The following is a 22,296-nucleotide window of genomic DNA, read 5'->3' as shown; positions in this document are numbered from 1 at the left end:
TGCTTCTTAGATGGGTTTATGCACATCATCATCAAGCAATGCTTTATAGTTGAGTTGGGTCACATTGTGGGCAAGTGACATTTCATGGTTGGGTTTGGTTGCATCATCATTGATTGATGCTTCATGGTTTAGTTCAGTCACAACTTCGTCAAATGATGCTTCATGGCCAAGTTGGATCGCATCAACAACAAATGATGCTTCATGCCCAGGTTTGGTTGTGTCATAGTTGAATGATGCTTCATCTTTGAGTTTCATCATGTCATGATCATAGGACACTTCATGCCCAAGTTCAACCACATCGTTATTTTATGTTGTTCCATTGGTCTGATTTGATTACATCATCATCGAAGGATGTGTCATGGCTATGTTTGACTGCATCAAAGTCGGGTGATGCTTCATAGTCAAGTTTGATCGTATTATTATTAAATGATGCATTCATCATGAGGTTTAACTGCATCATCGTTGAACAATGTCGTATTACTACGTTTGATCGTAACATGGTCATGGGATGCTTCATGATTAGGCTCGATCGCATCGTGGTCGATGGATATTTTATGGTTGGGTTCGATCGCATTGTGTTGAATGGTGCTTCATTGCCAAGTTTAGTAGTATGATAGTCAAACAATGCTTCATGATCACGTTTGGCCCATCATGGTCAAGATGCTTCATAGCTAGGGTTAGTCACACCATAGTCGAACAATGCTTCATGGTCAGGTTTGTATATTTTAATTGAGAGATGGTGCATGGCCATGTTAGGTTGCATCCTCATCCAGATTTGGTCTCATCATTGTCGAATGATGCTTCGTGGCCATATTTAACCACATTGTCATTGAATGATGCTTCATAGTCAGGTTTAGCCACATCATGGTCATGTGACCATGGTCGAGTTTGATTACATCATCATCGAATGATGCTTTATAGTTAAGTTTGATCATATCATTATCAAATGATGCTTCATGGCCAAGTTAAGTCACATCATGGTCCAATGATGCTTAATTGTTGGGACTGGCTATATTATCGATGAATAATGCTGCATTATAAGGTTCAATAACACCATGATCGAGGAATGCTTTATGGTCAAGTTCGTCTGCCCCATTGTTGAATGGTTAAGTTCACTTGCGTTATGAGTATGTTTGGTCATGTCATGGTTGAGTTATCCCTCATGGTTAGGTTTGGTCTCGTTGTTGTCGAATAATGTTTTATGGTTAGGTTTGACCACATCATTGTCAAATAATTCTTCATGGTTGGATTCAACCACATCATGGTCAAGGATGTTTCAATGTTGGGTTTAGCTACATCATCGTTGAATGATGCTTCATAATTGGGTTTGGTCACATCTTTATCAAACGATGCTTCATGGTCGAGTTCTAACCATATAGTGGTTGGGGGATACTTCATAATCAGGTTCAGGATGTCGTGATCGAATAATTCTTCATGATTAAATTTGGTGGCATTATCATCGAATAATGCTTCATAGCTAAGTTCCATCGCATCATGGTCCAAGGATGCTTTCTGGTTAGTTTAACCATGTTATTATCGAACAATGTTTAATAGTTAGTTTCAGTCGCATCATTGTCGAAGGATATGTCATGGTAGTGTTCAATCACATCATGGTCAGGCAACACTTCATAATCAAGTTCAACACTGCCATCATCAAACTATACTTCATCATTGGCTTCAATTATATTATCGTTAATGATGCTTCATGATCAGGTTTGGTCTCTTGATGGTCATTCATTGTCGGGTTCAATCATTTTGTGATTGAATGATACTTCAAGATTGGGTTCAATTATAGTATCATTGAACAATACTTCTGTAGGGAAATCTAGGGGTGACATCACATGTGTAGTAGAAGAACAGAAAACAAAAAATCCCAAAATTTTTCAATGATGTGTTCGTCGTCGTACGAATATTAGTGTGTAAAATCCGGGAAACTGAAAACCATATTTGAGATAGTTATGTTACCTAGGAAGATCGTATATCTCTTATCTCTGCAGATCTATAGGAGTGGACGAAGGAGGTTAAGCGCTCTCCTCTCTAGCGATGATCCATACAACAAGGCTACGACAATGCTCCTCGAATCACTGTCCAAATCACCATACCTGCTATCTAAGGAGGAGAATATGAGGTGGCAACTAAGAAACATCTAACCTATGGGTGTTTGGTTCCCTCATATTTATAGAGGCCCACTATTAACTTAACTCTAATAGATCTTACCCTATTAGGTATTGGATCTTCATCCAAGCTTCTTAGATTAGTGGATCTTTATCCAATAATCTCTCATTGGCTCTTATTGAATCTCATTCATATGATCTAATAATTCAGGGGCTTATTGGATATCCAATAAGATATGAGCTCTGGCGGATATCTCATATCTGAACCTCTACTCGTCGTAACGTCTATCATATGTGTGTGATCCTCTAGGCCCAATATTGAGTTGGCCATGAGTCATACCTATCAGAACTCCTTCTAGCTCAGTGAATTATTATCTTCATAATAATTCACTCGACTCATCGATTGCGGACGTATTATATCACTACGCTGTAGCCCCCAGACAATACAAGGGAATCCAATCCTTTGGACCCATTTATCCTCAGTTACCGTGTACCTATAGTCTCTCATCCATCTAATATCCTAAAGACCGTATATCGGGTACGGTACTGTCAGACTCATACGGTTTCTACTCGAGTCTCGCTCTAATCAAATTCTTCTATAGAACTCTTTGTCTCTCAATCCGAATACTCTAGCAAGAACGCATAGGATGTTCCTCTTATGACACTAAGAGCGGATGATCCTCTATCGACACTCAATAGCCCTCGTAAGGTTGGTTACCACTCTCAATGATCGGCTGTACTAAATCTAGAACTTTCAGACCTATAAGTCTGGTATCAAAGAGTGAAGTACTTATACAGGACATCTTTGGTATCTTAAGTCTAAAGATCAGATACACCACTAGGATTACGAAATCACTATATGACAATAAGGCATCATCAACCATCCAACATTCTGTGAGTGGATCAATCATGAACTCATTCTCCAATGAGCACCTACACTATATCCCTAGTGTCCCTACATGAGTAGCTATGAAACCAGCCACTTCTATCATATGTACGGGTATACAGTACACTAGTATGTCTGGTTATCTTGATGTCACTCTTGAGTAACCTATGACCAAGATTATTTAGGATCTGTATTTAAAGGCGAATCGATCTCATTATCGTGATCTCATCACGATCTAATTCTCATTGCATAGATCCATAGACATCACAATATATTCATGCAACAAGCAATATAAAGTGATACAATATCAAATAATATAATAAACAAAAGATAAAATATAAAGTGATAAAATCTATAGACATCACAATATACTCATTATCGTCATGTCACATGTGTCATCACTCACGTGATTGCCTAGTAAGTTGAGCCAAGAGAGGACTCACTTGAGTGGTTGATCGTAACCACATAGATCACATTCACTTAAAAAATGACCAAAGCTTCCTCACCACCTTCTTAATCGGTAGGTATTGTAGCTCATCTCTACTCATGAGGTGGCTAGTATAGCAAACATGCTTCTAGGTACCCCAAGTCTTCTTTCACCAAGACTGAGCTGGACCGAGGTAGTGGCCAGATGCATAGTAAAACTCTCCTTAAGGCTACAAGAATTGAGCTGTGGTAATTTGACCAATCAATCCTTTAAACTATCATAGGTTGTTTGACATTCCTTAGTCCATGTGAAGCCTTTCAAATTCTCTGCACTGCTTGGAAAAAGGGGAGGTACTTGTTGCTAATTACAAGTGTCCTACAAGCCAATCACATGAGCGATGACATGTGTGACACATTACATAGTTTTATTATTATTATTAATATTAATAATAATAATAATATTATTATTATTATTATTATTATTATATTTTTATTTTATATTGCTTGATTGATATATTGTGATGTCTATAAATTTGTGCAATTAGAATTGAATCATGATGGAATCATGATAATGAGACTATTTCACCTATAAACACAAACCCTAAATATTCAATATTCTCGATCATATATTACTCGAGGGGGACATTGAGATAATCGAAGAGATCAGTGTACTATATACCCATCCGGAAGTAGTTAGTCTCGTAGTTGCTTGTGTGGGGATATTGAGGATATAGTGCAGGTGCTTATTGGAGAATAAGTTCATTGAATGATCCGCTCACAGAATGTTGAATGGTCAATAATATCCCATCGTTAGAGAACGGTTCTGTGATCCCAATTGTGTATCTGTTCCTTAGACTTGAGACACTAATGAAATCTTGTATGAGTACTCCGCTCTTTGATATCAGACTTATAGGCCTAGAAGTTTCAGATTTAGCACAACTAGTCATCGGGAGTGGTAGTCAATCTTACAAGAGTAATTGAGTATCAATAGAGGATCATCCACTCTCGGTATCGAGAGAAATATCTCATGTGTTCTCGCTTAGGTAAATCTCTAGCCAGAGTCATTCAGATTAAGAGAAAATGAGTTCTCCGGGAGAATCCGATTAGAGCGAGACTCGAGTATATTCCATATGGGTCTAATAGCACCATGCTTGGTATATAATCTCTAAGATATTAGATAGATAAAGGACTATAGATATACGATAATCGAGGGCAAATATATTCGGTTGATTAGATCTCCCTGTACCCTTTAGGGACTATGACGTAATGGCCTAGTACATCCATAGTCAATAAGTTGAGTGAATTATTATAAGATAATAATTCACTGTATCAGAAGGAGTTCTGATATGTGTAACTCATGACCAACTTAGTATTAGGCCTAGAGGGTCATATATATATAGTAGATGACGCGACGAATAGATGATTTGATATGTGATATCCAATAAACCCATATTTTATTGGATCCGTTGGGTGAGACACAATAAGAGCTTATAATGGATAATTGGATAAAGATCTAATTTCCATTAAACTAGGGATAATTTGATGGAGATTCAGTATCCAATATGCTAGGGTAATTAGATGGAAATCTAGTACCTAATATGGGAGGATCCATTAAGGTTAGTAGTAAGAGTTCTCTATAAAAGAGATATATGACTAAAAAGGTTAAAAGGTTGGACCCCTTAACGGCCACCTCCCTAATTTCTCCCTTTCCTCAATCGATTGCCCCTTCTCTAGTGTGAGAGGGCAGCGAGAAGGACTGCCCCTACTGTGTGGTGGCAGTGCACAAAAGTAAGGAGACAATGCATCGTAAGAGGAGGTGTGCCATCGCTTCATCCGCCGTATGGATCACCGCAAGAGAGGATAATATGAGATCTCATTTATTTATGGATTAAGATCTGTAAATTAGGGATATACGAGTTCCCTTATCTGAGATCGTCTCTTGTCTTACATAGTTTTCGATTTGATGAGTTTTTTGTTCCCAATCATCGTTTGCAATTTGATATAAACCTATTTTTAGGAAATCGATTTCTATTTTATTTTTCTACTGTACATATGATGCTCTCCCAGATTTCCCAACACTTGTCACCTAACTAAGAGAAAATGACTGAGGACTACTACCTAACTCGTTAGCTATTGCACCTCCTTGACTGACCAAGGGAGGCGAATCTCTTATCAAGAATAGTATCTAATTTATGTTTGTGTATAATTGTTAGGAACCAGTCGGCACTAAGAAGGGGGGGGGGGGGGGGGGGGGGGGGGTTGAATTAGTGTAGCAATAAAAATGTCGGTTTGAAAATTCTTTGTTCGATAAAAACCGATTTCGTAAATGTGCTTGACTTAAATACGTATTTGTTCATAAACGTAGTGAAAGCAAAGTAAGGAGGAAGTTTGCTATGAAAGTAAATTGCTCAAAATAAATACAAACCAGATTTTATAGTGGTTCGATCGTCGTGACCTACATTCATTTTCGATTCCTCCTTCGTTGAGGCCACCGACATCCGCTATCAGTCTTCCTTCAATGGGTGAAGACCAACTACCCTTTTACAATACTTTCTCCTTTTCATAGGTTTATGAGATAACCTTTACAAGTCACTCTTTTACAAGTATTCCCTCACACACCTCCCTTACGAGTAACTCTAAACACTGGGAGGAGGGAACTCAAGGTTTATGTAGAGTTCTCTCATTTTTTCTTCTAGATTCCGGAACTTCATTTTGCTTTATGCCTTGCTATTATAGTTAATCCTGCATACTTAAAACCCACTTCGATCTAGACAATTATTACTAAGCTAATCAAATGTTGTCCGGCATGTCATTGGTTCATTGACGCTTCGTTTGATTCTTGGGCGCATCGTCCTCTCTTACGGCCTATTGCCGAATCGACCAGTTGACCTCCGCAACTCTGATTTCATTAGCACAATATATGCTGTTTTTGGCTTGATGCCCGAACTCATGGCCCGAAGCCTTCTGTCGATACATCGACCGATCCTTCGACGTGATGTTCAATCTTCTGACATATTTTTCTTCGGCCTAACATGATTCTTCATGCTTTAATTGTCTTTCCCTAATCGAAGCTTCCCGCGTCACTCAAAACGTAGATCAAATCATAAATACTATCAATTGATTTCATCATCAAAATCCAAGATTCAACAATAATAAAGCCAAGGAACTTTCCTGAGTTGATTATAATGACACACTTAGTTGTTGGATTGAGATGCATCTTGAATTTCATTAGCATTTGGAAGTTCGATTATTGTTGGATCAACTAAACTTGATTCAGGCTCATGTGTGTAAAAAGCCTTCGAGTGTGCCTAGGGTTCTTAGATGTCGACCTATAAGAAAATCAAGGTCGGGTGGGTTCATCACTCAAGTTAATAAGGGTAGGAAGAAGTTTGAATAGATACTGTTCACCTCAATTACTTTAGTCTAATGAGCCTTTTATGTTGTTGATTGGGACCCTCATCTCTCTTTGAGTTGATTAGGTTGTCATATGAGTTGACTGAGTTGTCACATGTTGATCACCGATTAAGGGTAAACATGTCTTGTATCATTTTGTTTTTCTATTCAATTGAAAATAGCAAAAGGAAAAAACTATCGTATTCGGTTAAAACATTAATATTTCCACTCGGAACAAAACTTCCAGTAATATGCGTTCTGGATGACAATAGTTGTTTCGCTGTGTTGTTTTATGAGTTTGATGACTGCAGAGAGTTTGCTCAGCTACTCCGTGAAGCCAATGACAAGTTGCTCGGACCTATCACTCGACATACGTGACAAGAAATAGACTACAACATATTCTGCTGCATATGCTATAAATGTAATGCACAAGTTGGCGTAACTTTTTCTCAGTCAATTATGTATGTTACTATGCAACTTCATCAGTCTCGCATGCATGCATGCTTGTGTCTTTTTGTCAGACTTCTGCTCAGTTTTGTATCCTTCTTAAGTCTTCAATAAGCTGGATTTTGGTGTAGAACTCGATCAAGCCTTATCTTCGACTGAACTACTTCCCAGCGGCGGAGGGGAGAGGGAATGGCTGCCCGACGAGGAATCTCCGCCGCAGTGTTACCACCACAAACGAAAAGAAGCGAAGCGAAGCCTCGCAGGGTGGCAGCTACTCACACTTCCGCATCAAATAATAATAGTTAAGAGAGGAGGTGATGTCGTCGATGAGGTTGGGCTTCCAAGTCGTCGCGGTCGCGAGACCAAACGACAACAACAACAACAACAGCCTGTCCACAGCTGGATGCCATATCTTATTCTCCGTTTGAATTGGCTGCTCCACCCACCTATCGCTCCTCCTCCTGCCCACAGTCTCACTTTTCCAGCAGCACAGCATGCGACCGAACCCAAAGATGAATGCTACATTTGATCTCTCGTCTCTTTTGTACTTTCTTGGAATCTCGTAGAATGGAAATGTCTACACAAAAGCATGGAGACGGGAGAGGAGCGAATTTGATATGCGAGTTTGTGAAGCAAAGCATGCAATTACTGGTACGGTAAGTAAATAAATGGAGGCAAAAGGACGAGAGCACGTACGAGTGGGGTCGGAGGGCGTCACCAGCTCATGCCGTGCCGCACGCTTTCCCACGGATTCCTCTTCTTCCCCGACCCCCACCCCGTCCCGAACCCTCTCCACTCGCCCTCTACCTCGCCAGCCTGTGCCTGCGTGAGTGTGTCGTCGCCACTCGTTGACCCCCCCTTCTCTCTTTCTCTCTCTTTAAACTCCTGGGAGGAGGAGATTGAGATTGGAGCAGGAAGGAACAAGGAAGGAAGGAGATGGAGCCGTGCCCGTTCGTCCGGCTCCTGGTGGGAAACCTGGCGCTGAAGATTCCGGTGGCCGCGCGGCCCGCCGGGGCCGGCGTCCACCCCTCCGCCTCCCCATGCTTTGCCAAGATCCGCCTCGGCAAATCCCCACGCCAGACTGTCGCCGTCCCCCTCGTCCCCTCCGACGACCACGCCACCGCCGACCCACCCGCCACCCCCTCCTCGTCCGCGTCCGCTTCTGGTGCCCTCGCCGCCCGCTTCCACCTGTCTAAAGCCGAACTCGACCGGATCTCGGCCAAGCCCTCGCTGTTCGCCGGAGGGCGCGGCGGCCGCGTCAAGCTTAAGGTCTCCGTCTACACCGGCCGGAGGGGGACCACCTGCGGGGTGAGCTCCGGCCGGCTTCTCGGCAGGGTGACGGTGACGCTCGACCTGAAGGGGATGGCAGATGGCGGCGGGAGTAGGGCGGTGGTGTTCCACAGCGGGTGGGTCGCCTTGGGCAAGAAGAAGACAAAGGCGGGGGCGGGGAAGGGTTCCTCCTCGTTGCCGGCGCAGTTATATCTGACGGTTAAGGCGGAGCCGGACCCGCGGTTCGTGTTCGAGTTCGACGGGGAGCCCGAGTGCAGCCCCCAGGTGTTCCAGGTGCAGGGCAACCTGAGGCAGCCCGTCTTCACTTGCAAGTTCAGCTGCCGCAATGCCGGCGACCGCAACTTGAATTCCAGGTTTTGCCCCATTCCTCATCTTCTTGCTTTATTCCCTCTTCCTTGGTTTTTTTTTCTTTAGGGTTTCATCAAGATTGGGATTTTGTTCTTCTTTCTTGATGCATTATCTTACATCTGATCTGTTGTGATCTGACACAAAAGTCGAAATGTTCTGATGCAGATCGATGCATTCGGAGCCGGGTAGCTCGCGGAGCTGGATCTCTTCATTTGGATCGGAGCGGGAACGGCCGGGGAAGGAACGCAAGGGGTGGTCGGTGACGGTCCACGACCTCTCCGGGTCGCCCGTGGCCCTCGCCTCCATGGTAACTCCCTTCGTGGCCTCCCACGGGACCGACAGGGTCAGCCGCTCTAATCCCGGGGCATGGCTCGTGCTCCGCCCCGGCGACGGCACCTGGAAGCCCTGGGGACGCCTCGAAGCCTGGCGCGAGCGCGGCGGCTCCGGCGCCAGCGACGGCCTAGGCTACCGCTTCCAGCTCCTTCCCGACGCCGCCATGGGCGCGGGCATCAACCTCGCGGAGTCCACCCTCAGCGCCACCAAGGGCGGCAAGTTCACCATCGACCTCACCAGCGCTGCCGGCACCCCTCTGAGCCGGTCGACCTCGCCGGGATGCAGCCCGAGGGGGAGCGGCGACTTCGGCTACGCGCTCTGGCCCTTCCCCAGCTACCGCGGGTTCGTGATGTCCTCGACGGTGGCCGGCGAGGGGCGTAGCGGCCGGCCCACGGTGGAGGTCGGCGTGCAGCAAGTTGGGTGCACCGAGGACGCCGCAGCCTTTGTGGCGCTCGCGGCCGCCATCGACCTGAGCATGGACGCCTGCCGCCTCTTCTCCCACAAGCTCAGGAAGGAGCTGAGCGCGCCGGATTTGTTGCGGTGACCGACCAAATCCTACAACGTTTTCTTTCGTCTTCCTCTCTTTGTACAGGTGTGGGAAGTGTTTCCTATGCAATTTTTTGTTTTTGTTTTCGTGTGTTTCGGCTAAGCTTTCATTTAGTAGTCTTCTAGATGTGTTTTTTATTACGCTAGAAGTCTATAACCGAGACAGAGCGAGAGAGTGTGTGTGTGTCTGTGTGAGAGTGACGATGGTAGACTGTAATTTGTAGCCTTGTGTTCACCTTCTTTTTTTGTGATGATCCTTTGGATGAATGAAACTTGAATAAAGCTTTAGAGCTGCTCAGTTGATATATCCTGCTGTGACAATGCAATTGCCTTTTGCAGTGTGTTTTCAGAGGCTTGTGTTGGCAGTGTTCAGATAACTTTTAGCTCCAGGAACTATGTGGTCTCCTCCCCAAGTTCATATCGACAACGAAGCTAGCTTGCAATATTCTTGGTGTGTGAGATGCTGCATCCTTTCTCAGGCTTGTGCTGCAATTGCCAAACCATCTTTTGATATGAAATATCGAGAAAGAAGAAGATAGGTTGTGATCTTGTGTTACCTTTTTGGGGACCCTCCGGAACAAAAAAGCGAGATCAAACTTGAATAAAGTGAAGTGGGGCTCCTAAGAGTTTACTTGTGAGGAACTATGTATGCATGGGGCCTCTCCTGGTTAAACATCAAACAAAATGCTCCCACCTCCTCCTCCTCCTCCACCATGGATGAATGGGGTTTTGCTGTTCTCCATGAGCCAGCTGAGAAGGATGGTGCGGCTTTTGAGGGGCGGGGGCCCATGCTCGTGGCTGTCGCTTGCCCCATGGACCAATAAGAACTTGCAGCCACTGCTGAAGGTTTGAATTCCTGAGGGGCACCAGCAGACAAACTTAGATTGAGGTCACCCCAGTTTTAGCCGAGGAGGGGGGTAGGAGAAAGGTTGATGTCACTCGGCCCCCCCACAGCAACAATGGCGCTCTTTTCTCGTGGGCGTCGGGGGGCATCGCAGAGCGCGCGCACACACACCCAACCCCCCCATTTGTTTTGGTAGGTTTCTCCACAGGACAGGGCCTTTTGTCTACCTCTGTTGGTGTCCAAGCGCCATAACCACAAGCGACACCGGTTGCTGTCGTCCGACCTGCAATGTGGTTGTGGAAATGCGTGAGAGGGCGAAGGGCGGGGAGGGGTTGGGTTGGGTTGGGTTGAGATTCCGAGGTCACCATCGCTTTCCTGCTGTCTAACAACTCACCCAACCTTTGCTTCCCTTTGACAACTTACCGACCTCACCCACAACTTGAAGGCTGTCTTTGCTTGTCGCCTCCCCAAGGATTTCCACTTGATGTTTCGACCTACTGCGAGGTATCGTTATTCTGCACTTATACACTATGTTGTACGTTCGACAGCATGAAACCTAAGTCATGTCTCGCATGCTACATAGCAGCTACCTTTTATAGTATACATCGACAACTTGTGGCATGTAAAAGAATAGGATTCTTTGCATATCAATTTTAATTAAAAATATATTTAAATATCTAAAGTTCTCATTCTATAATCATGATATGCTTTTAAAGATATTACAAGTTTCTAGTGGTAGTCAAATGATTGTCGCGTGACAGTAATTAACCGCATACTCTCAAGTTTTTTTTTCATTTTATAAGGATATACACAATAAATAGAAATGTATGATATATATGTATATATAAATACAAATATTCACAATCTTGCCAAAGAAATATTTATGTATGGGAGGTGGGTCATGTTGTCCTGTGTGAAGAGTCAAGTGGGCTTATTTGTCGTGCTGGGCCAAATTTCTCAGGCCAACCCACTGCTAAACAATGCCAGCCTACATTAGCCTACATTAATTAGCCTATAATTCCATATTTAGTTGATAATAAAGTCTTTAATCTGAATCTGCATTTAGTGTATCGAGGTTAGTTTGCTGTGCTAATTTTTGCACACACTTGGTACTTTCTGTGGTTTTTCTACACCCACAATTCAACCAGCATTTGTTGAGTTTAGAAGGGCTGCTGGAGTTTATTCTTGCAAATAGCTGCAATTGCTCAAGTAAATACTTTTAGTGATGAACTGAGATGGCCAAAACATTTCAGCCACTGGAGTTCTAGGACGTATTTGATGTCTAAGAGCACATCTTCAGCTAGAAATGAATGCTTAATTCATGTTGAGGAGATATTGAAAGTAATGGAGGACAGAAAGCAAACAAGGCATAAGAGAGCTCTCATCTGCTCAAGTTTAACATAACAAATTGAGCTAATAACTTGCTAAATATAGCTTCGATTGCTGCATTCACTCAAGTTTTGTGTCTCAGGTAGTGTGCACCATCTCAGCATAATTCTGACCTCATCTTCATATATTTGGTGTCAGTATTTTTCTTCTTCTTAATCATGTGAGCTTTGCAACAAAAAAAAAGGATCCCAAGTCTAATTCAGGGGAAGCACTTTTAATGCTGATGCACCTTTTCTTTGCAGGATAAAATGCATTGCTCTCTCAGATGCTATTTGTTGGTGCATGATGATAAGAATGCAGAAGGAAATGTTGTTTCTGAAAGATAGACAAAGTTAGCATTGATGCTGGATATTGAAAACATGGAGGACCGGTTGTTCAGACTGCAGATATCGAAGAGAAAGTCTACTGCCCAAGAAATGGCTAATGGTGCTTCATCTGCAAGCAATGCTTTCGTTGCAAACGCAAGCCTTGCTAACTCAATAATTATTCCAAGCTTTCAGATCTCCCATCACTTCTGTCATTCTGGCCTTGCTTTGTGGAAGTTGACAGCAGCATTGAATCACAGCCGTATTATCAGCGAAGAAATATGCCCTGCAGACTATTAAAAAGACAAGATTTTGTTTCTTCTCTCTGTGGAGCCTTCTCTGAACATTTATCATATCTGCACCTCAAGACAGATTGCATGATGTGGATCGATCGAGAACGAAGACCCGAAGGCAATCATGGAGAGATGAGTCTTCTCGTGTGTCCATGCATCTTATTGAAATGATTGGATTCAACCGCTAGAAGCAAGGATCGAAGAGGAACAACAGGCACTGGCTAAAGACCAAAGAGAAGAGGTGGTGGAGCAGAAACATTATGCTGTATTGATTGATATCTTTTCCATGGCATGAATGAACGGGCTCATCAATGCACATTCTTCAACATATATGGCTTGTGTAGACCCATGACGACAGACAGACTGAAACAGAAGAGCAAGAGACCTATAAGGTGAACTGAACTCACCCACTTGTCTCCTTAGATGAGATGTTTTGTTACCTAGATCTTGCTGCCGTCTATCATTTGCTTGCAACATGTTAACTTGATAACATGGACATGATCTTTCATGGAAGTGGGACTGGCGTGCAGCAAAGGCACCAAAGAGGAAGCCTGTCCTGTCACTTCAAACGATCATGTCTACAAGGTCTGTGACAACTACTAGTCTCTGCATGATATGATGCTAAAGGATCTTTCTTTATCCCTTGTCCAACCTCAGAAGCAAAAGAGATCAAGCACTTGGGTGTCACAGGGAAGGCAACATGATGATGTCTGATAAAAAGAAAGAAAAGGAGATGGATTACAGGGAAGACTGAAAAGTAGACAGATGACCTCCACATCCATAATTGACACACAAAACAGCCCAGGTTCAAGAAGAGATCCAACAAGAAAAGAAGGAATCCATCAAGTATTATTATCTACAGGACATTAATCTGGTAGTGGCTCACTTTTCGAGTCTCACGGATCAAAGATCAAGTCTCCACATTTGCATTTCCAGCTCAGGGGCTTGTAGTTGGAGCTGTAGTCACCCCTCACGGTGGCCGTACCCAAGAATTGCCTGCTTCGACTCTTCTTTTCTTGTGGGATTACTGGCACCTGAACTGCTTCACAATGGCCACATGTGATGCACCTCCTCTCGCAGATTGGTGGTCTTGATCCAACCAAGGCTCTTACCCTCGCCTTCTCCTCTCCCCTTCCCTGCATTCTAAGATAGTCATATGTTGTTATCAGGTGTAGAGATTGCAGTTCTCACCAGAAATGAGCGAAGGCCTTACACTTGCAACCTCAAGAAGCGTAAGCAATGATCTACCTGCAATCATGGCACTGCAAACTTACAACTGTACTGTCAGAAGGAAGTGATTAGCCACAGAAAGAAAACAAGCTTACCTTCAACAGAATGCTTGATCGGATTGGAGCTCAAGAGGAAAAGCATTAAGAGGAGAAGACGGAGTGGACTTTTTGTTCCGATACGATTGAGAGGTCCCATTTCTTAATGGGATTTGATCGAGTAAATGATGAGTGGCAAAGGGAGAGGAGTTCGAGTTAGAATGCAAAAGCTTGTTCTTCCAAATCTGGGCTTTATAAGCAACCACATGCACATGCACAAGCAGAGGAAAGCACCTGAAAGCCACTGCAAAGGTGAGGCGATCAGGTTTGGGGGGACGCTGCAACGCAGCAGCTGTATGCTTTCACTTTACCGTTCGAGCAGTCCCCATCTTTACTGATCGTCTTCTTCTGGGCCGACGGTGGACTCTTGTGGTTGTGCTGTTGCGGCAGATTGGATGCCGCACGTAGCAAAGCTCCCTCCTTTTCTCTTAGGACCGTAAACGAGGAGAGCATATGACTGCATAATGCATGCAAACACTGCAACTTGTCAACGATGAGCATCGAGCCTTTTCAGAGTGCGTGGTGGTGTGCGCTAAAGTTGACATGAACGCATGAATCAATGAACACCAACTATGACTTTGAGGGTGTTGCAGTGATGCTCTTCTCTTGTTTTGATTGGGAGAGAGAATATATTCGGATGCTTCTTTTCATGCATTGCTAATCTTTCTTTACTCAAGTATCAGACAATCCTCTGCAAGGTACCTCATCTGACATGAACGCAACCAGTCAGGGATGATATGATATCAGTGCTGAGTTTTTAACCTGTCTCAGGCTACTATTTTTTGGCTCCTCTACAACTTATCAGTCACTCTTTACCCTCAGTTTAGTTCCATGAAAAATGTAAATCAATTTATAAGAGTACGATTGGTGAGTTATTATTTATTAAGTTAGATTTAAGTATTTTAGATTATTGATTGGTTTAAGCTGAACAAAGCTTGACTATTATCACACCTTGACTACATCTTTGTACAAGACTTTCCCTTTCCATTTGGTCACACCTTGAGCTTCATGCACTCCTTAACCACTGATCAAGTCAGATTGATCCGATCATTGATATCAATTAACAGATATAATAATACTATAGGGAACACATTTTTCGATACCTGCACCTGCTTCAGGACATACAGTATAATAAACACCCTTTTTCTTATATTAAATGAAAGTTATTTCTCAAGACAACACATCACTGGAACAGCTTCATCATCTCAATCAAGTGTGGTTGAGTTGTGATGCTGTCAACTTCAGCATGAACTCCTACCTTCCATGTCATGCTACTTCCAACTTCACATTCATAAAAATACCAGGAAAGTTCCATCAGGTTGCACATCAGTGTTGCTGTTGGAATTAGACACTAGATTGGTTGATTAGGATTATAATAGCATGGGTTTGAAACTTGTCCTACATAAATTATGCCTGTAATATAAGGATTAAACCTTTCCAATAAACATCACAAAAACTCAACTTTTTTCCACAGGATTGATATTAAATCAACATATCACACAATATCAACAAAGTCAAACACTGCACTTATGCAATCTTTCGATTTCACAAGCTCATATTGCCGCTGCCTCTAATTAAAATTAAACTGCAAGCATTAACTTGCAGAGAGTTGCACTTTCACCACCTAAAAGACTTGTCACACAGTACAGTATATCTGACCTGCCAAAATGACCCTTAAGTTCCATGAAAAATGAAGATGGCAAATGAAATCTTAAAACCTCCAAAGATTTCCCCTCAGCAGGGGCTCAGAAAGATCAGGTTGATTTGGTTTACTGGGGATTGTGGCTTTCAGAAATGTGTTGCTAAGTTTAGCTCAAATCGATAGCTTTTAGCTATCCCACTGCAGGAGAACAGAATAGGATGAAACATAAGTAGCTCCAACAGATAAGAAGAAGCAACATAGTCATCATAACAATTTGTGGTATTCAGACACTTCCAAACTAATAGGTTATACACCAAACGGCCCTAAACATTGCACTAAACATTGATTAAAGCAACATAACGATAAGCCGATTATAGTGCAAAGCTTACATATGGAGAGAATTTAATGTGCACCTGGGGAACTTTGCAAGTAGGTGTACATTAATTATGGACCGACGTGGTAAAGACCATCACCCATGAAATGCCCTTCCATGTACAAGGCAGCAGCATTCTGCGGATGAAAACCATCCATCACCATGAGTTGCATGTCCTCCGACGGCCTCCAATGCCGTTTCCTTTGGTTTATAAACCAATTGTTGATTTGCTTCTGATCAAGGCCGGTCGATTCAGCCAGAGCTAACTTTTCTGATTCCTGCTTTTGGTCACATAGATGAGTTATAACTGCCTTCTTGCCCTATGCATTACAATTTAGCAAGACATGACTATGATATGCAAAAAGAAACTAGACCGGTACTAGTGGAGCCCTCGCTGTGAGAGCTTAGTTCCTTTTCAATTTAATTACGTAGCATTCTCTGGCAATAATGTGATCCAGAATAGCCAAAACCACTCAACTATCTCATGCCCTTGCAAAAGAAAATTTTAAATTTAAATTTAAAATTGCTCCAGAAAGTATTCTTAAACAAAAATATTACTACGTCCGAGAACACTGCATAACAGAATCTCTTGTGATTTCTTAGACTCCTGCTTCATTAAATTTTGCAGTTCTATTTAAAGATTGGGATTCATGATATCGGTTTATTTCCGTATCAGAGTTTCAATTGTATAATCTTTTGTTTTAGGGGAACAATTATATTCAATTCGGTGTTAGAAGGAAAATCTAGGAAATGTTTGACTCTTACCGACGGATAAGGCCATTTGTAGTGGAGTTCCCACCATTTGAGCAGTTTCTGTCGGGCTTCCTTTGGTAGTTTTCCTTTCTTCCTTTTCTTGGATAGCTCTTGCCTAAGGCTGCTCAAATACCCACTATATTTCTTTAGCAGATGGTGCTTCAGCTCTTTGTCCTCGGCTCTTGGATCAATCTCTAAAATATCAGCTTCTCCACCGCTGGCATCAGGGTCCTCTTCGGAGGATGCAACATCTTCACATCTTTCATCTGCAGGTTCCCAAGGAAAATTTGAACAGCCTAGACAAACACAATGATGTCCTTTGGATGAATTATCACATCATTTAGTCACTATTTTGAAAGAGGTGCAGCCAATTCTTAAAGTCATCATGATGCCAAGAAACAATTTACTAGAAGAGACTAGATTCTTTAGTACACCATAGAAAACAATGCATTATTCAGACTTAAAATGTTCTTTCGAACAATACCAAAGGCTTTGATGACATAACGGATAAAGGATTTACGGAGTGGAGCTAGTTATATTGAATATTTTCTCAACAATCAAATACCTCATGTTTAAAAAAGATGAAGAAACCACTCATCACAATACAATGATTAGACTCAGGGTGACCAAGAAGTTGTGGTTTCTGAAACATATATCTCATATATGAGGCATTATTATCATTATTAGGCGAATTTCCTACTTGCGAGAAAGATGGAACTGTAAACCCACATCTTTTGTAAATCACACGTATCTCCTGTTTGTCTTCCTTGTCGGTGTTAGGAATTCATTAATGATGTATCCGAGTCAAACTGATCAGGATAAACATATCTTAGGTCAGATATCAATTAAACCCAAAAGCTTAAGATACTAGTTGTGAATCTAACATCTACCCCCATTCATGTGTGGCTCGATCAAAAAACTTAAACAATTAGATTGTGAGTCAAACCCAATATATGTCACTAACTCTCTCAATATTTACCAATGAGGAACTATTCTTTTAGTCCTCTTTTCAGTCTCTCCTCAGCTGCCTGTTTCCGAACTCGAGAAACAAAAAGGGTAGAGTACATTGACATGCTTCCACAAGTTCTTGCTGATATCTAAAGCATTTATTACTTTATCTTGATCCAATGACAAAAATCTCCAACAGAAGCTCATTCATTACGGGGACCATAATGTAGAAGATACACTGTGAGAATGACAAATGAAAGCTATATGTCTCTAACATTTGGTTTTGAGCATGTTAATACATATAATTTCATATAAAGTAATGATCAAGAGCAAGGAAAGCTAATAGAATGCAAACAAATATATCTACACAATGTCGAACATGAAAGGTGAAAAAAGGAATTTGCAGAAAACCAGAAATAGCAGCATTGGCATGGTCAATTATGAATTATGTTGATCGAAACTTTAAGCTGATTTTGGGAGAGGAGTTACAATGACAAAGAAGAGTTGTCAGAAACATAGGTTTAACATCATAAATTATTTTCATTAACTCATCTAGAAAGCTTGAATCAAACTTCAGTTCAAACAAATTATCTCATATTCAATAAGCACAAGATCCAACACCACATTTTATTTCCTAGAATTATATGCATACTTCCAACACATAGGGGTTAAACTGGGACATGTTTTATGTCTGTAGATTCAATCTATCATAAATGCCAAGCATAAAATTTTTAGAACCGATATAAGTTACATAAGTGGAAGATAACCATAGCTGGATGAGATAATTCTGTGATAATCAAGTGGGCCATCTCTACTACATGTATGATATGCGCTATCAGCTTTCCTAGGGATAGAAAGTCAACAAAATATATCTTACCAACAAAACCGATGTCAAGTGCTATAATAAACTGGCAAAAACAAGAGTGTGATAGTTTTGGTCATACCAGAAACGACATGCTATCGATTCACATGAAGCCATCAGAAACTTGACTAGTGCAGATAATTAAGTCGATATAATTCGGATGTTGCAAGCGTAACCAACATTGTTTAATCACAATGTTCATTACTAAAAAGGGAACCTAATCTTAGTGTATTAGAGAAACACAGACTGTGTGCATAAAATATGATAAACTTGAAATTACAAAGTTTATCTTATTGTTGGAACACTTTCAAAATTTAGAGTTGCAATTTAAGTAGGTCAACAAGTACATACACAAGAAGTTTACCAAATTGAGAAAACCAGAACTCATCGGAACACATTCCGATTGCACACTTTATTATGTTTTTCTTTTTCTGAAGAATCCACATTTTGCTCTATTCCCAAAGATGTTAGTATGTATCTTGCAGCAGATTGGCATAGAATTTTGAATCCTTGTCAAAGGTTCCTAAAATGATTCGAACAAAAGCCATGAGACCATTTACATTTACACTATTATGTATCCATTACGTTAGGTACGAAATCATTCAAAACCTCTTTCCATGGAAAACCGACGATTTCAGTGACATTCTCCTTGTCATCTATCTTCTTGTAGCTAAAGAAACCACTCATCCAATGTATTCCTAATGAATCCATTCACTTCTTAACACCGAAACTTTACGGTAATGACTGCAAAAGACAAAGTTCCTCGTCATGGGATCTGATCTCAATAAAAAGAAGCTACTCTTCCCACGTATCCCTAATGCATGAATTCACTTGTTAATACCGAAAGTTTGCAGTAATATAAGCACATTTGCACTATCCTTTCACACAGTTTATCTCACACATCTTTGCACATAAATAGTATATGCTGCATCACACTTGCAATGTATGTTAAACACCTACCACAGCCTGACAAGATAGCACTAAACTAGCATGGCGAGAAATGACTACAATAGCATCTCATGTCATAGATCTAGAGAGAGAGAGAGAGAGGAACTTGGGTTTGCTAATAAAATAGAAGAGACGATCATTCTCGAGAGAGGATTCACTTTGGAACCCTAAGATGACCGACCCTCTGGTGCTGCTGTCAGCACCGAAATGCCACCTTATTGCACTCTAACGTGTGTTCTCCTCATTCATTTTTATATTACTTGGCAAAGAGAGAGACAGTTCTGCTCTTACTTTCTGCTGTAAACAATCTTCCCCAGTAAACAAATAGCAATCCTAGGAAAGAGGGGAAACGTCTAGCCGAGGACGTGGACGGCGGCTAGCGATGGAGATGCCGTGAGGTACCTCCTTTCCTATTTCCCATACCTCGGGCTATTGTATTCATAGAAGCTCTAGGGCAGATCTTAATGGCGTCTGAATGAGATCTGTGGGAGCTTGCTTCGGTCTTAGTAAGCGTGAAATGTGGAAGCCCGGTACCACGTAAGACATCGTCTCTAGCTGTTGTCGGACTACCGTACCCATTCGCACTGCACTGTTGCAAGGAAAGGTCCCGAAGACATCTGTAACAGCAGATTACTACAGTTCTCTCTCCCTCTCTCTCCCCCTCCCTCCCAGCCAGTGGAGGAAGACTATGTCGACAAAAGGATGCGCGCAGTGGATGAGATCAAATGCCGAGAGATTATAATGATGCAAAGTGGACGTTGGCCTAACGAGTATGACTACCGGAGGAGAAGAGCCGCAACGAGGAAGTGTTGGTGAGCGCGTTGAACTGTGACTCCACCGTCTTTAGGAAGTCCATGGCTTCTTGAAAGGGCCTCGTTAGCTCCACCCGGTACCTCATCAATACATCACAGTATGCTTCCTGTCATATTTGTTAGAGTTCGTTTGAACACGGCAACTAAAATATGGAGAAAGAGAGAGAGGATTCAGAACAGTGCCATGAACTGATCGAGCTCGGGGTCGGAGGAGGGCTCTTGACGGCAGCTCCAAGGCGACTCGAGCTCTTGGGCCAAGGCCGACAGCCGTGCCACCACATCCGGCGGGGCCCCTACCTGCAGGAGCGTTCGAGAGAAGGTGTTGACGTTTTGAACTGTGCGGATTGTTGGAATCGAGAAGAGCTGATGATCATACCTTTTGGCAGTCGATATAGGCTCCAATAAGACTCGAATACTGAGGGTGAGACATGATCTTGGCCTTGATGTCTTCTGTATTACTTGCAGATATCTCCCCTCCTTCCACTGCTCTTACTCGAGATGGTTGTCGAGAAGAACCGGCTTCAGGTCTGAGGGGTGGATGTTTGAGGTAAGGTAATTTGGCAGTGCCGGGGTAAGAATTCCGGCCATACGAGGCCGCGATCAGAGGCGGTGGAGCTGATCCCGTGGTTGTGGCTGCTGAGGGAAGGTATAAGAAAGACTCCCTTGAGGTGCTTCCACCGCCAAAGTGAGAGAGTTCCTCCATCCCACCCACTGAGAAAAGAGAAGGGAAGCCTGCGGAGAGAAGCCGGATTATTGCACCTATTTTATTACGAGAATTGAGACTTGAGGTGAGAGAGAGGAGGAGGAGGGAAAGATGAGGAAGAAGAAGTGGAGAAGCATCTACCTCACATAGTCCGAAATAGACCCCAAGAGTCACACAGAGAGAGAAAGAAGAGTGTTAGAGTGAGAAGGGAAAGCTATGTCTGGTGGCTTTCTTTTCCGTTGTCAAATCAAAGTAGACTGGAGATGAGATGATGCGTATGTCTCGGTGCCTCTGGTCAGCTATCTCGCCAAGTTTAAACCTAATCACCATTACGTGCTAATCCAAAGAAAAGAAGAGACTGTGAAGGCAAGAGAGAGGAGGCTGGATTTGACACACCGCATGTGGCAGTGATGGGTTGCACTGTAGCACACCACACGGGACAATAACTTCATCTATTGTTCGTCGCTTCACAGCTCCATTAATGAACGTGAAACCCTTTGGACGAGTGAGGGGGTCTCGTGCGAGACTGGATCGGTGGGCAGACGACCGGCAAGTCATCCGCCATGCCTCGGTGTCTGAAGCGACATCCTGTTACCACATCGTTCTTCTCTCCAAGGAGATGAGAAGGTATGCCTTCTGATGCATGCTTAATTAAGACTGTCTTCGGCTCCTTTTTATCTTTCAGGGTGATGGAACCGAGAAAGATTCTTGGGAATGGAAGTGTTCAATTGATTCAGTAGATATTTCAGTGTGCGACAATAATAGGGTGCGGTGAAGACCTTCTTTTGTCTCCATTTATATTCAAATATAAACTATTTTCTCCTCTGGGTTAGGTTAATCATGTCCTCTAGGTTACTTCTGATTTGGTCCAAAGAGAGTGGTTTTCTTCTCATTGTCATCGTCGAGTCAATCATTTCTCACAACTGTTCTACTGGTTTAGGTTTTATTGTCTGTGTTGTGTTACTGTTCTCATCCTTCCAAAATGGTGGTAGTAGACAAGAGGAATAGGTGGCTGTCAACCTAATACATGCATAGCCTAAGATGGATAGAGAGAAAGAGAGAGAGAGATGGATTCAACCTCTAATAATACCGCTATGGCCTTAAGATAGAAAGATGGATTTATACAACACGCCACCATTTCATATTATGTGTATGTATTTAACACTTTTGACTATAATTGGAACTCTTGCATAAAATAAATGTTATGTTTATGAAATCAATTAAGGATAAATATGAATAAATCATGCTCGTCTATCGGCGGATTCGTTTTGGATGAGTCCGACACTATTTTATCTCTTCTGAATGGATCCAAAAAG

The 22,296-nt window shown here is 42.4% G+C and overlaps 3 protein-coding genes across 6 annotated transcripts; 1 reads left to right on the top strand and 2 right to left on the bottom strand.

Annotated features, from left to right (window-relative positions):
- Positions 1-7,772: 7,772 nt before the first annotated feature.
- On the top strand, positions 7,773-14,598 carry LOC135672897 (uncharacterized). 2 transcript variants are annotated; one of them, XR_010513138.1, is made up of 4 exons: positions 7,773-8,909; positions 9,070-9,829; positions 10,123-11,131; positions 12,259-14,598. XR_010513138.1 is itself a non-coding variant. In XM_065181369.1 (3 exons), the coding sequence occupies exons 1-2, from the start codon at positions 8,203-8,205 to the stop codon at positions 9,779-9,781; spliced, it is 1,419 nt and encodes a 472-aa protein (XP_065037441.1). In that variant the 5' UTR covers positions 7,773-8,202; the 3' UTR covers positions 9,782-9,829; positions 10,123-11,132. The 2 variants fall into 2 exon arrangements, 1 of the variants encoding a protein (XP_065037441.1); XM_065181369.1 differs by lacking the exon at positions 12,259-14,598 and having other exon boundaries at positions 10,123-11,132.
- LOC108952918 (EPIDERMAL PATTERNING FACTOR-like protein 2) lies at positions 13,306-14,311 on the bottom strand. The gene is made up of 4 exons (XM_018826479.2): positions 14,174-14,311; positions 13,940-14,041; positions 13,828-13,862; positions 13,306-13,750 (listed from the first exon to the last, which is right to left on the bottom strand). The coding sequence occupies exons 2-4, from the start codon at positions 14,037-14,039 to the stop codon at positions 13,511-13,513; spliced, it is 375 nt and encodes a 124-aa protein (XP_018682024.2). The 5' UTR covers positions 14,040-14,041; positions 14,174-14,311; the 3' UTR covers positions 13,306-13,510.
- A 788-nt stretch (positions 14,599-15,386) lies between the features above and the next one.
- Positions 15,387-21,232, bottom strand: LOC135672898 (homeobox protein rough sheath 1-like). Of its 3 annotated transcripts, none has more exons than XM_065181373.1 (6): positions 20,654-21,097; positions 20,461-20,574; positions 20,246-20,384; positions 16,720-16,973; positions 15,995-16,232; positions 15,387-15,779 (listed from the first exon to the last, which is right to left on the bottom strand). In XM_065181373.1, the coding sequence occupies exons 1-5, from the start codon at positions 20,978-20,980 to the stop codon at positions 16,026-16,028; spliced, it is 1,041 nt and encodes a 346-aa protein (XP_065037445.1). In that variant the 5' UTR covers positions 20,981-21,097; the 3' UTR covers positions 15,387-15,779; positions 15,995-16,025. The 3 variants fall into 3 exon arrangements, with proteins under 3 accessions (XP_065037445.1, XP_065037444.1, XP_065037443.1); XM_065181372.1 differs by lacking the exon at positions 15,387-15,779 and adding an exon at positions 21,122-21,232 and having other exon boundaries at positions 15,825-16,232; positions 20,654-21,009; XM_065181371.1 differs by lacking the exon at positions 15,387-15,779 and having other exon boundaries at positions 15,825-16,232.
- Positions 21,233-22,296: the final 1,064 nt, after the last annotated feature.

The sequence above is a fragment of the Musa acuminata genome, chromosome BXJ1-5 (assembly GCF_036884655.1).
Source record: "Musa acuminata AAA Group cultivar baxijiao chromosome BXJ1-5, Cavendish_Baxijiao_AAA, whole genome shotgun sequence".
In the NCBI taxonomy this organism is placed as follows: domain Eukaryota; kingdom Viridiplantae; phylum Streptophyta; class Magnoliopsida; order Zingiberales; family Musaceae; genus Musa; species Musa acuminata.
This window is presented reverse-complemented; position numbering and strand designations above follow the sequence as displayed.